Source organism: Portunus trituberculatus, chromosome 30 (assembly GCF_017591435.1).
Source record: "Portunus trituberculatus isolate SZX2019 chromosome 30, ASM1759143v1, whole genome shotgun sequence".
Lineage (NCBI taxonomy): Eukaryota > Metazoa > Arthropoda > Malacostraca > Decapoda > Portunidae > Portunus > Portunus trituberculatus.
In genome coordinates, this window is record NC_059284.1 from 3,019,990 (window position 1) to 3,034,964 (window position 14,975).

The following is a 14,975-nucleotide window of genomic DNA, read 5'->3' on the forward strand; positions in this document are numbered from 1 at the left end:
ACCTTTGTCTAATTTAGCTTTGGTCTGATTTAGTAGTATCAATAAAAGATGATAAATTTAAGTCATACTTCATTAGCAATTCCTGGGCTTCTTCTGACAGCTTCAGGATGTTGATTCCAGTGGCGTCTGTGAAGGCACCTCCAAAACCCATCATGGCTTGGAACTGTTCCTGGTGACTTAGTGTCACGACCACTGAGCTTCCTGGACACAGATGTGTAGAATAAGTAACAATCGTGATGCATAGACAAACATTATTTATTTATTTATTTATTTATTTTTCTTTTTTTATAATAAGGAAATATGGCTAAAATGTGCATAACATTGTTAGTCAACACACACACACACACACACACCCGGTAGCTCAGTGGTTAGAGCGCTGGCTTCACAAGCCAGAGGACCGGGGTTCGATTCCCCGGCCGGGTGGAGATATTTGGGTCTGTCTCCTTTCACGTGTAGCCCCTGTTCACCTAGCAGTGAGTAGGTACGGGATGTAAATCGAGGAGTTGTGACCTTGTTGTCCCGGTGTGTTGTGTGTGCCTGGTCTAAGGCCTATCCGAAGATCGGAAATAATGAGCTCTGAGCTCGTTCCGTAGGGTAACGTCTGGCTGTCTCGTCAGACTGCAGCAGATCAAACAGTGAAACACACACACACACACATTTAAAACTGACAAATCGCATTTGGCCATCTCAAGCAGATGTCAATATCGGTAATTACATAATACAAACTGACATAACTGATAATTTTCATTCTATTTCACAGTTTAAAATTGTAGATTATTACTAATAAATTACAGATCATCCCTGATGCTTTGGATAAGTTTTGTGGTGACTTTAGACATACTAACTGTAGCTTCATATTTGAATCTACATGTGTGAATGAATCTTATGATACCTTCTATGAAGAATTTTATGTTTTCTTTTTAAAATATTTTCCAGAGAAAACCATCCAATTGACATCAATAATTGTGAGAACTCCGCACATTACTTTGTCTATTAAACATTCAATTAAACAAAAGAACAAATTAGGGAGACGTTAAGAAACGGCTTTTAATCTACAAAAGTTTACCGAAGGTATCGTAATACCTTGATATCTAATTCAAATAAATCTCAGAGAAATATCATAAAGATAAATTAAAGAATAACTAGTGTAATGCAAAGTCACATTGGAAACCTGTTAACTTAATTTTAGGGAGAGCATCAAAAAGTACAAACTAACAAAATCAACTGAATCCTCCATGAAATATTTCTAACAAAGTTCAATTGTAATTTTTTCAAGAAGGGGATTGGCGTTAATGAGGTCAATGATTTACTAAATCATTATCATTTAAAGTACCTACCCAACACACCAGATTTTCCTATGTATCTACCTCCCTTTACTCTCTGACATTGATTTGTATATAAAATTCCTAAAATCTTCCAAATCTGGCCACGATGAAATTTCACCTAATGTCTTGAAACATGTCTTACATACTATCATCGCCATTAACGGATATACTCAATCTCTCTCTAAAAAAAAACGCATATATTTCCAAGTGAACTAAAAAAAAGCCAAAGGTTGTAACACACTCTAATTCTGGCGAAACATATGATATACTGCTATCGCCCAATATCCATACTAACTGCTTTTAGCAAAATATTTGAAAAAAAAAATATCTCGCCTTACTGTTTAAGTTGAAATTGATGATAATTTTTCTGTCGATCAGTATGGTTCTAGATTATGATATTCAACAGAATCTGCAGTGTTTCAGTTTGTGAGTAATGTATATAAATATTTGGATATCAAATAATTTGTAGGTGGCACTTTAGTTGATTTATCTTTATATTAATATATTATTAATAATAATATTCAAAAGTCATATCTACACAATATACCAAACTTCTTACATGCTTCTGTTTCCATCTTCCTGTGACCTGAACCCTAAGAAGGAGGTTTCAAGATATTCATCCTATTCTTATGGTTAATTCTATCGGACCTGCACGGAGACTGGCAACCACTGTGGACCTTGTGTTTAACACTTTCTGTTGTGCTCAGCCAGTTTTCCCTATTACATACAAAACAAAATCTTCCTTTAAAGTAGTTTCTAAGGGAGTTCCACAGGGATATATTTTAGGGCCTTTACTCTTCTTGCATAGTACATTAATGATAAAATCAATTTTAGCTCTAAATACAACTCTTATTATATATGCTGATGACACAAACCTACTCTTGTATACTAGCAGTATAAATAGTCTACAATCAAATTTACGTGTTAAATCTTATAAATCAATGGATAAAATCAAGCAAATTAAAGCTTAATGTCACTAAAACAAGTTACTTTACTTTTTGAAAACCGTTCTATAAAGCATATCATGCTCCTTATTTGTGTTACATTACAATGCGTGTTGAATACTAAATTTCTTGGGATGAAATTGATGAAAATACATATTGGAAAAATCAAATAAACTCTGTACGAGTAAAAAAGATCAAGAATGTGTGGCATACTACGTATATCTGGTTCGCAATCATCTTACTTCTGAGGTATTTATAAGAATGTATTGCACACTTTCTTATACTTATCTTATATAACTATTGTGTTTTTCTTTGCGCCTGTAATTGGATATCTTTTACTGACAAGCTGACTAGCTCAAGAAAAAAAAAGGTATATTTCACATAGGAGAGGAAAATTTGACTTGACATATTTTTCGACTTACAATTTTCTTAGCTTTCACAATATTTTCACAATATCTACAAGTATTTTATCTTAATATTTTTTCATGAATATCTAAATAGCTGTCATAAAACTCATGATATTGAAAAGAATAATGATAATTTAGGTTACTTTCAGGCTCTCAATTGTGGAATATCTTACTAAATGAAATAATAATAACTACTATAGTCTGACCGAGCTTAATTTACGGTTATGGGGGGGCGAGGGGAACTCTACAGTGGTGCCACGTTTCCAAAAAATGCGATGTGAAATGGAGGTTATTGGTGTACAAGGCATCGCAAATACCATCAATTCAGATGTATAAAATTTCGACTTGTGTATATAGATGGCTGAATCAACGGTAACCATCATATGCATAAAAAACTATATAGTACCATACAAACATGGCATACATATTCAACAGTGTTGCTGATATCAACTGTAGTAACTTATAATGGTACTTAGCGTATGTTTAGGGTGTGTAATAATATCAGCGCTACAGATATAAGATAATGAGCATGGAAAAAAGAAATAATCTATTATCCAAAGTAAAAAAAAAAAAAAATAGAAGTCTTGTGAGTGGCGGCAATACTGATGAACCCAGCCTGGCCAGGCCGAATAGCCTCACCTTGTAGTACCAGATGTTGCTATAATTATAAGATAAAATGCTCACATTTACTGGCTTTTACAGTAATTTCAAGGGTGAGGCATAATCGCATTCATAATTCGTAAGCCAAGCTAATGTGTAGTTTCTATTTTTACAAAATAGTAGGTATATGCCAATACCTAAGTGAAAAAAAAAAAGCATTTTTCACTTGTGAGCGGCAACTCTTCCACACCCAGCTGGTGGCCTTGACACATTGTGGTGGCGACGTGACTGACCTCGTGCCACTCACTTATATATATATATATATATATATATATATATATATATATATATATATATATATATATATATATATATATATATATATATATATATATATATATATATATATATATATATATATATATATATATATATATATATATATATATATATATATATATATATATATATATATATATATATATATATATATATATATATATATATATATATATATATATATATATATATATATATATATATATATATATATATATATATATATATATATATATATATATATATATATATATATATATATATATATATATATATATATATATATATATATATATATATATATATATATATATATATATATATATATATATATATATATATATATATATATATATATATATATATATATATATATATATATATATATATATATATATATATATATATATATATATATATATATATATATATATATATATATATATATATATATATATATATAATATATATTAGAAATGAGCTTACCTTGATTCTTTAGAGAGAGAGAGAGAGAGAGAGAGAGAGAGAGAGAGAGAGAGAAGAGAACAGTAGTGAAAACGTGGCACACTGTACAGAGACGCTCGCCCCCCCATGGCCATAAATTAAGGCTGGTCAGACTATATTGTATGAATATCATTAGTTTGTATGTAAAAAACATATTCGTTTCGATGATTACATGAAAATTACATTATTTGTGAATCGATTTCGCTCCGCTCCATCCCCTGCCCCTGTCCCGTTTCGAGATGTATTCCATTGTATTCGTTTGGCGGTTGCTGCATTTTGGCAGAGGAGGTGGCTAACGGGGGTCGCCACCTCGAAAATGGGAGAGATCATTACTTCCACACTCCCTCTGTGGACATACACCCATGGCCGGGATCGCCGTGCACTGACTTGATTGGCGCGACTGCGAATAGGTCACACGTACCTTACGCAAAACTATCTGTTGACCAGGGCCCCTCAACCTTACTGTGATGACTGCTTGGTGCCGCTCACCGTATGGCACCTGCTAGTAGAGTGCCCTAGTTTAATTGAGTTGTCGCGGTAGAGATAGCGGTGTCTATTACCTATCTAAGGTCCTTGGACCAGCTTGTCTGGCCCCTGGCCATGACGTTTTTAGATTTCTGGGAGAAGCTGGCCGCTTCCCCATTTTGTGAATTTTATTTCTTTTTATTATGTATTTTAATGTTTTATTTAATTTTATTGTAGTTTTAGTTTTTTGGTTACTTTTAACTTTATTGTTTTTGACTGCTTTTAGTTTTTATAAACTATATTGTTTTAATTCAAATATCTTTGCGGCGCCATATGACCCTAGTTGTTGCGGCGCCTAAAACAAAATCCATCCATCATCCTTCGCTCATATGAGGTGAATTTGCATGTATTTTTCACTGTTTCGCCCTTAAGTGTGAGTGTATTAGATTCTTGTTTTAATACATGAGTAAAACTTTATTTGAGTCCATTCTGATTATGAAAGATGTGATTCAAGTAAACTTCTGGATAGAAATGAAATGTTATACATTATTGCCTTTTATCTATTAACATCAACATAAATATAAATAGTAATATACCGTTTGTCAAGGAGCTTCGACTCGACATATCGTGCCACTATCTGTAAACAAGTTTACTTTAGCAAATGAAATTCTCTCATACAAATAAACTTTAGTTGCTTACACACACACACACACACACACACACACACACACACACACACACACACACACACACACACACACACACACACACACACACACACACACACACACACACACACACACACACACACACACACACACACACACACACACACACACACACACACACACACACACACACACACACACACACACACACACACACACACACACACACACACACACACACACACACACACATATATATATATATATATATATATATATATATATATATATATATATATATATATATATATATATATATATATATATATATATATATATATATATATATATATATATATATATATATATATATATATATATATATATATATATATATATATATATATATATATATATATATATATATATATATATATATATATATATATATATATATATATATATATATATATATATATATAAAGGGAGGCGGTGGCGTAGTGGATAAGGTGATTAGCGTGCGATCGGGCAGACGTCCACACAGGTTAGAATCCCACCACGCATCGCCTTGAAACTATGCCATTTATCGATTGGTATAAAGTTACCTAAATGTCACCTTAATACCCAGGTTCTAGGTGGTTACACAAAAGATGCGCTTGGGTGGTGATATATGCCCTAATATGGATACCACTATAAATGAAATTGTTTGCGTCACTTATGGGTAGAAACTGAACAGCGCTTCCTATACATACTCTTTTTTTCAAGAGAGGTGGTGGCGTAGTGGAAGAAGTGGTGAGCGAGGGATCGGGTCGACGTCCACGCGTAAGTTCGAATCCCACCACATACCACTTGGAAGCTGTGCCATTTGTCGAGTGGTTTAAAGTTACCTACATGTCACCACGATACCCGGGTTCTAGGTGGTTACACCGAAGATTTGCTTGGGCCCTAATATGGGTACCACTATAATTAAGATTACCTGCGCCACTAATGGGCAGGAGCTTAACAGCGCTTCCTACATATACTCTTCAAGTATGCCTACAAGCGCTATAGGCCATAACATAAAAAAAAATGCCATATATATATATATATATATATATATATATATATATATATATATATATATATATATATATATATATATATATATATATATATATATATATATATATATATATATATATAATGTATACTAAGTCTTGGTCATCCTCTTTTAGAGATTTCGGTGAAACTTTTGCTGTCACGTTAGGCATGTCAAAAGCTTTTGATAAAATCTGGCACAAAGCTTTGATTTCAAAACTCCCCTCCTACGATTTCTATCCTTTTTTTCTGCAACTTTGTCATATTTCCTTTCCGACCATTCTATTGCAGCCGTGATAGAAGGCCGTTGTTCTCCTAAATCTATTAATAGTGGTGTTCCTCAGGGTTCTGTCCTATCACCCACTCTCTTTCTATTATTCATTAATGACATTCTTAATGAACGTCTTGTCCTATCCACTCCTACGCTAATGATACCACCCTACATCTTTCCACTTCCTTTCAGAGACGACCACTTCAGAAAGTCAACAGACCACGCAGGGACGCCACAGTACGCGATCTTTCTAAGGATTTCTGATTGGGCCACAGAAAACATAGTATATATAGTGTTCAATGCCTCAAAAACTCAATTCCTCCATCAATCAACTCGACACAACCTTCTAGTCAACTATCCTCTCTTCTTTAATGACACTCAGCTGTCTCCCTTTTCCTTACTGAATATCCTCGGTCTGTTCATTATTCATAATCTTAACTGGAAAATTCACATTTCATCTCTTGCTAAATACAGCTTCTATAAAGTCAGCCGTTATGCGGCGTCTCCGCCAGTTTTTCTCGCCCCTCCATCTGCTAACTCTCTACAAGGCCCTTAGCCGTCCGTCCTTGTATGGAGTACTCTTTGGAAGTTTGGGGGGGGGACGGATTCCGCTCGCAAAAGTTATATTAGATAAGGTGGAATCAAAGCTTTGCGTCTCAACTCCTTTCATCTGACTGACTGTCTTCAGCCTCTCTCCCACCGCTGGAATGTTGCACCTCTTTCTATGTTTTATCGCTATTTTCATGCTAACTACTGTACTACTGATCATGCTAACTGCATGCCTCCCATCCTCCTGTGTCCTCGCTGCTCAATCCTTTCTTCTTCCTCTCATCCCTATTCTGTCCAACCCTCTAAAACAAGAGTTAACCAGTATTCTCAACCATTCATACCTTTCAGTAGTAAACTCTGGAACTCCCTGACTGCTTCTGTATTTCCGTCTTCCTATGACTTCTTGACTTCTTTTAAGAGGGAGGTTTCAAGACATTTGTCCCAGTCTTTTGGATATATATATATATATATATATATATATATATATATATATATATATATATATATATATATATATATATATATATATAATCACCGCCGAAGCGCATCTTTGGTGAAAGGCAATTACACCTCCACCTAGAACCTGGGTATCATGGTGACATGTAGGTAACTTTTAATGACTCGACAAATGGCAAAGTTTCAAAGGCGGTACAAGGTGGGATTCGAACCTACCCGTGGACGTCTGCCCCAATACACTACGCTACTGCCTCCCTTTACTATACTTACTATCCACTACACCACTGCCTCCCTTTACTATACTTACTATCCACTACACCACCGCCTCCCTTTACTATACTTACTATCCACTACACCACCGCCTCCCTTTACTATTCTTGTGGTCTTTCGAAAATGCAGCTTAGTGGTGATGTGAAAATTGGTTGCTATAAGAGAGCTTTTAAGACCTTAGAGGTGCAAAGCTCCGATCCTTGGAACATCCGGGCCCAGCTGCACTGGCGGAGCGTCATTGCTCCCTATCTCCTATGTGCTGGAGCGAGGCTCCCCATCGCGCATACAAATGCACAACAGCCAAACACTGAGTCGTAGAAACTATCTCACAGTTCTATACAAGGACTTCTTTTGGCTACGGATGTTAAAGTTAAGCTTACATAATGAACGAGTGAAAATGAAGAATTAAAGGGAAAGGGATTCATAATATTAAATGGTGTCGCTAATATCAAGTGGATATAGGGGGTGCTGCAGTTTAACAGTGCCGTCACTGATGTAACTCTTTTTATATACTCATAAGAAAAAAAAAATAAATAAAAAGCTATTAAGAGGCCGACATGCCAACAAGAGGCAGTCCATGTGTGAACATAGTTACCTGAATCCATCTATAAATCTCATCCATTTGTCTAATCTTCTCTTTAAGGCATTCTATTGTCTCAGCACTAACAATATGATTGCTGAGTCTGTTTCATTCATCAACCATTCTATTAGGGAACCAGTTCCTTCCCATTTCTTTCCTAAACCTGAATTTCTCTAGCTTGAATCCATTATTTCTGGTTCTATCCTGGCTACTGATACTAAAAACTTTCTTCATGTCCCTATGTTTGAAACCTCTATACTATTTAGGTCTTAGATACTTCTATCATGTCCCCCTCTTAACCTATGTCTATATAAAAGATGCTAATTAAATATCTTCAATCTTGCTTCGAAAGGAATACGCCTGATCCCTTGTATCCTTTAAGTCATTTTTCTTGCACTGATTCTAATAGACCAACATCATTCTTACAGTGTTGGGACCAGAACTGTACATCATAATCTAGATGTGGTCTGACCACCATGAAATATAACTTTAATATTACTTGGGGGCTTTTACTGTTTTCCTTATTTCTAGCTTCTATTTTTTTTTTAAACCAAGTCCAGCTAACTGGAACATTTTTTTTTTTTTTCATATCCTGAATCTACCAGGAGCCTCTTTGTTCATTATGTACCTATTGTGCGGTTTTCTTCTATCTACACTACGTACTTTGCATTTGGTAATGTTAAACTACAGTTACCGTTAGTCTGTCCATTCGTTCATCCTATCCTAATTTGCCTGAAAGATGACATCTAAATCTGACCTAATATTGTCTTTTCATATCTCTAAGATTTTTATTGGAGAAAAAAAAAAAAACTTTGTATTTTTGATGCCTCAAAAACTCAATTTCTCCATCTATCAATTCGACACAACCTTCCAGACGACTATTACCCCTCTTCTTGAATGACACTCAACTGCCTCCATTCCCTCTTCTTCACTGAATATCTTTGGTCTGTTTTGTACTTATAATCGAAACTGAAAATTTCACATTCCATTTCTTACTAAAACAGATTCTATGAAGTTAGGCGTTCTGACACGTTTCCGCAAGGTTTTTCTCACCCCGACCATCTGCTATATCTGGACTAGGACCTTATCCACCCATCTATTGAGCACTCTTCCGATGTTTTTATCGCACACAGCTTTTTTTTTTCCTTTAGATAGGGGTGGAATCTAAACCTCTTATCAATCCTTCTCCTCTGACCGACTGTCTTCAACTTTTTTTCTCACCGCCGTAATATTGCATCTCTCTCTCTCTCTCTCTCTCTCTCTCTCTCTCTCTCTCTCTCTCTCTCTCTCTCTCTCTCTCTCTCTCTCTCTCTCTCTCTCTCTCTCTCTCTCTCTCTCTCTCTCTCTCTCTCTCTCTCTCTCTCTCTCTCTCTCTCTCTCTCTCTCTCTCTCTCTCTCTCTCTCTCTCTCTCTCTCTCTCTCTCTCTCTCTCTCTCTCTCTCTCTCTCTCTCTCTCTCTCTCTCTCTCTCTCTCTCTCTCTCTCTCTCTCTCTCTCTCTCTCTCTCTCTCTCTCTCTCTCTCTCTCTCTCTCTCTCTCTCTCTCTCTCTCTCTCTCTCTCTCTCTCTTACCGCTAGTTTCATGCCTGTTGTTCTTCTGATCTTGCTAACTGCATGCCTCTTTTTCTCCTCCGAAATTGCTACACAACACTTTCTTCATCCTCTTATCCCTATTCTGTTTCTTTAAGCAAGTACTCTCAGTCATTCTGGTAAACTCTGGAAATCCCTACCTGCTTCTGTATTTCCATTTCCCTATGACCTGAATCAATCTTTTTTTTTTTTTTTTACAGGAGAGAAGCCAGCCAAGGGCAACAAAATATTGAAAATAAGGCCCGCTTGAGTGCTGGTTCTCTAAAAGATAAATAAAGAATTAGCCAAAATTAGAAAGCAAATATCTTGATACCTCCCTCTTAAAAGTCAAGTCGTAGGAGGGCGGAAATACAGAAGCAGGCAGGGAATTCCAGAGTTTACCAGAGAAAGGTATGAATGATTGAGAGTACTGGTTAACTCTTGCGTTAGAGAGTTGGACAGAATAGGGATGAAAGGAAGAAGAAAGCCTTGTGTAGTGAAGCCGCAGGAGGAAAGGAGGCATGCAGTTAGCAAGATCAATAGAACAGTTAGCATGAAAATAACGATAAAAGATAGAATGAGATGCAACATTTCGGCGGTGAGAAAGAGGCTGTAGACAGTCAGTGAGAGAAGGGGAGTTGATGAGACGAAAAGCTTTTGATTCCACCCTATCAAATAAAACTGAATGGAACCCTCCTAACATGTGAAGAGTACTCCATACAGGAACGGATAAGGCCCTGTATAGAGTAAGCAGTCGGAGGGGCGAGAAAACTGGCAGAGAGAAGTTTCAAGAAAATTGTATTCCATTTTTTGGCTAATTCTCTCGGACCTGCTCAGGAACTGGCATCTAATTGGATCTTTTTGTTTAATCATTTTTGTTGCCCTTGGCCAGATTTCCCCTCTTGCGTAAAAGATACCTTTTCATTTTGGATTTCAATGCCGACAGACTTCTGATTATGTAACAAAAAGTCAACTCGTGTAGATCCAAATGTTTTCAGTAATATTTCGCTTCCATAATGTGCTGCTGATCGTTGGTGTTTATTTAAAGCATTTGGCAAATCATTTTTATCACAGTATCTTTCCTCACTTCCACTAGACACGTAAATAAAAAATATGGGAAACAGAAGAGGTTTTTTTTGTTCTAGTAGAACTACATAACCACATAATTTCAGTATGAAATGTTTATGGTCATTTTTGTCGCTTTCTGTGGTTTTAGATACATATGTTCTGGTGTCAGTCTACTACTTTTTAAAGCTCGCCTCTTTTCTTCAGAGACGTTGAGTAAGTGGGGACCTGATAGAAGTCTTTCACTGGTTTATAACAAAGGGAAAACATCAGCAAAGTTCTTCGGATCAGTAGCCAGGATAAAACCATAAATCATGGGTTCAAGCTTTAGAAATTTTGTTTTAGGAAGGAGATGAGAAGAACTGGATCTCAAATAGAGTAGTTGATAAATGAAACGGATTCAGTAATCAGGTTGTTAGTGCTAATTCAATAAGGAGTTTTTAAAGAAGATTAGACAATTTTATGGATGGGGGAGATAGGCGAAAATAAATACGTAGGGTCTGTTCATTCAGAAACTATCTAGTGTAGTCATGATGACCTCTTGCAGTTCTCTCATATTTTTATGTTCTTACGTTCATAAGTCTGTTTTGAAAATGTATGAAGATTGAAGAAATGTTTCTATTGTAAGTAAAGACAACATCATTGATGAGGAATATATATTGCTACGAAGCGGAGCACGGGAGAGAACGTTGGTAAGGCTGCCCTCGAGTAGTAAAGATGATGCTAGTGGTGTAAACCGAAGGAAAATATAGTATTTTCATGACAAGGAGGCAGCTTATTGGCTAGGAGGGCCGGTCAATCAGCTTCCAGCTCAGCTGGGACTGGAAGTATATAAAGAGGCAGGAGCAAATGCAGTCTGCTTATCATTGGCAGAAGCAAGCCGCAAGAAAGAGAGAAAAAAAAAAGTAAGAATTAGCAGGACGGTTTGCCCGTCACCTTTACACTCCCACTTTATTTCCTTTCTCACTATAGCCCTCAACATTTCCCTTCCCACCAACTTTAACTCTTCATAATTTCACCCATCTTTTCTATCCCCCTTCAACTCAGTTCAACTCAGCCTGCTTATCGCATCACACGCACACATTTAAAACACATCTCGAACACACACCATCGTCGGAGCTCGTTCTCCCAGAAATCACGAGGCAACATCCGCTTCGATCACTTCTGGGCAACATGAAGGACGAGAGAAATGGTATAACACTAAGGCAGGATAAGGCTTCATCTCCGACCAGCAAACAAGGACAGATGTCTTTCTCCAAGTAACGTGGCTTTCTCAGTCTTTCAAGAACCATCCACCTCAAGAAAGAGACAAAGTCTTTCTCATCATCGAACAGGGTGAGAACGGACGTGAAACTCCACACGCGGTGAGAACTGGCACACACCCTCACCTACCACCACCAACAAGCCGGCCGCGCAAACTACCCGAGACGACAGAGCTTGTGCTGTGCAAGCGAAGATATTTGCCTGCATACGCACTGCAGATGCCATTGCAGTGCAGACCACCATTACCTGGTAGAAATCAGCCCGCTAATTCTGCAGCACAATAACCTCCCCGCAATCGATGTACCACCGGATGCTCTAGCTGCCGCCAGAACAGGCCGTGCACCACCACCACCACCACGACGCAGCCAGTAGCACCAGGACGAACATGAAAACGAGAACTCCTGCCATGAAACTATAGTAGTGGCGGGATCCGTGGAGACATTCGAGGAGGAAGAGGAACATGAAAAGGAAGAACAAGAGAAAAACGATGAAGATGAAGAAGAGAGGAGAGGGATCTGAGTTACTTCAATCTTACCCAGAACTCCTTGGGTGACTCAAGCGACAAGCATACGCATTGACTAATCCCATCCTCGGCTCGAGACTCCAGACAAGGGTGGGTAGTGGATCAGGATAAACAAGCGTCAGCTTTTCCACCAGAAATAACGCTCATCATCACTGCAGCCACGACTATACCATCGCCAAAACAAAAAAGAATCAGCTCAGTAAACCTCCCGTCAAGATGGTATTTTTTGCATACTTCAATATATATATATATATATATATATATATATATATATATATATATATATATATATATATATGTGTGTGTGTGTGTGTGTGATTCACTGTTTGATCTGCTGCAGTCTCTGACGAGACAGCCAGACGTTACCCTACGGAACGAGCTCAGAGCTCATTATTTCCGATCTTCGGATAGGCCTGAGACCAGGCACACACCACACACCGGGACAACAAGGTCACAACTCCTCGATTTACATCCCGTACCTACTCACTGCTAGGTGAACAGGGCCTACACGTGAAAGAAGACACACCCAAATATCTCCACCCGGCCGGGGAATCGAACCCCGGTCCTCTGGCTTGTGAAACCAGCGCTCTAACCACTGAGTTACCAGGCCGGTAGCCGTTGTGTGTGTGTGTGTGTGTGTGTGGTTGAGTGTAGATCCGCTAAAGCGTAAAATATATAGAGGTTGAAGAAAAGCCTTAGTAAAATCAGTATTTTCTAATTAAACTCTTGTTGAATTCTTGTGACGTTTCGGGACCCACGCAATCCCATCCTCAGACACTGATACTCGTGCAGAGAGTGAGTGAGGGGACTTGCACACCATCCAGGACCTCTTTGTCCTGGCATCTTTGGAAAGTGTGCGAGTCCCCTCACGTCTTTCATAGTCTGAGGATGGGATTGCGTTTGTCTCGAAACGTCACAAGAGTTCAAAAAGAAAATTGTGATTTAACTGCAGCTTTTCTTCAACCAATATATATATATATATATATATATATATATATATATATATATATATATATATATATATGATAAAAGAAAATAGCTATAAACCAACACAGTCCTCATTATCAATCAACTATAACGAAAGAAATCCCCGAGGTGTTCACTCATTACATTTCAGCTATGCATCGTAGTTTTTGATAAACGTGTTTTCATGCAAATAAACATACGTAACAGACCAAACCACATTTTTAACAAGGTAATGCTCCCTCATCTTACTTACCAATTACATCAAATCTGAAACAGTCAGACATTGGAATGACGCAATTGTCAACAACGTGCAAGTGATGTTTTTATTTCTTCACTTTTAAATTGGCTCACCTTCACCCAACGAAGCATCATTGGACCCAGTCGTGATGGAAAATCTCTGCTCGTCCCTGGAGGTGGTGATGAGGGTATGAGATCCTGCTGCAGGGTGTTCGATGACCCCTGGCAAGTCACAGTACTCTGAATTGCACACGCAAACAAAACTGTCCCCTTCAAATGCTCTCGGCACGCATTCTGATGCTGAAGCTGGAAAAAAGAAACCATCCGTGGTTGAGCGTTATTGGTCCTACGCTCTAATGAATGAAACGCATATCGATATAGCTCAAAAGCTGAGAGAGAGAGAGAGAGAGATCCATACCAAGGGTGGGGGAGATGATGAAGAGTGATAGTAGCAGCAGCATGGTGAATGGGAATGACAGCATTGGCCTCACCTTTTATTTATAGTCACTGTCAGATGATTACGGTCACTATCAGTGACACTCAAGACATCGAGTTGTGTACATTGTTTATCTCCTCTTACGTCACAGTTCATTATGGGATGTCGGCGAAAACTATGGTAATTTTCGTTAGTTACTTTAGTATAAAACAAGCACCAACAAAAGGCAACACGGAAAAGAAACGGTCATCAAAAATGGTTTTATTGTGAAAACATAGGGTGTCCTATATGTAGGTCATTAAAAATTCCTATTCGTTTCGCATTACACTTCCAAGCAAAATTCCGTCATCATGATGCTAGGTACTGATGAGAGATAACAAGTATGTGACTATCTTTTACGATTAGTCATGCATTGTTGTATTCCTTAAAGCATTTCACGTGAAGATCGCTATCGCACTTATCA

General features: G+C 37.4%; 1 protein-coding gene across 1 annotated transcript in view; it reads right to left on the reverse strand.

The window, feature by feature from the left end:
• The window catches only part of LOC123510726 (putative glucosylceramidase 4), a 24,993-nt gene extending 10,456 nt beyond the window's left edge, over positions 1 to 14,537 (reverse strand). The window contains exons 1-3 of the mRNA XM_045266062.1: positions 14,495 to 14,537; positions 14,191 to 14,382; positions 69 to 201 (exon numbers count right to left, since the gene is read on the reverse strand). Of these exons, the coding sequence (XP_045121997.1) occupies positions 69 to 201; positions 14,191 to 14,382; positions 14,495 to 14,537 (368 nt within the window). The remainder of the gene's footprint in view (positions 1 to 68; positions 202 to 14,190; positions 14,383 to 14,494) is intronic.
• Between the last annotated feature and the right edge of the window lie 438 nt (positions 14,538 to 14,975).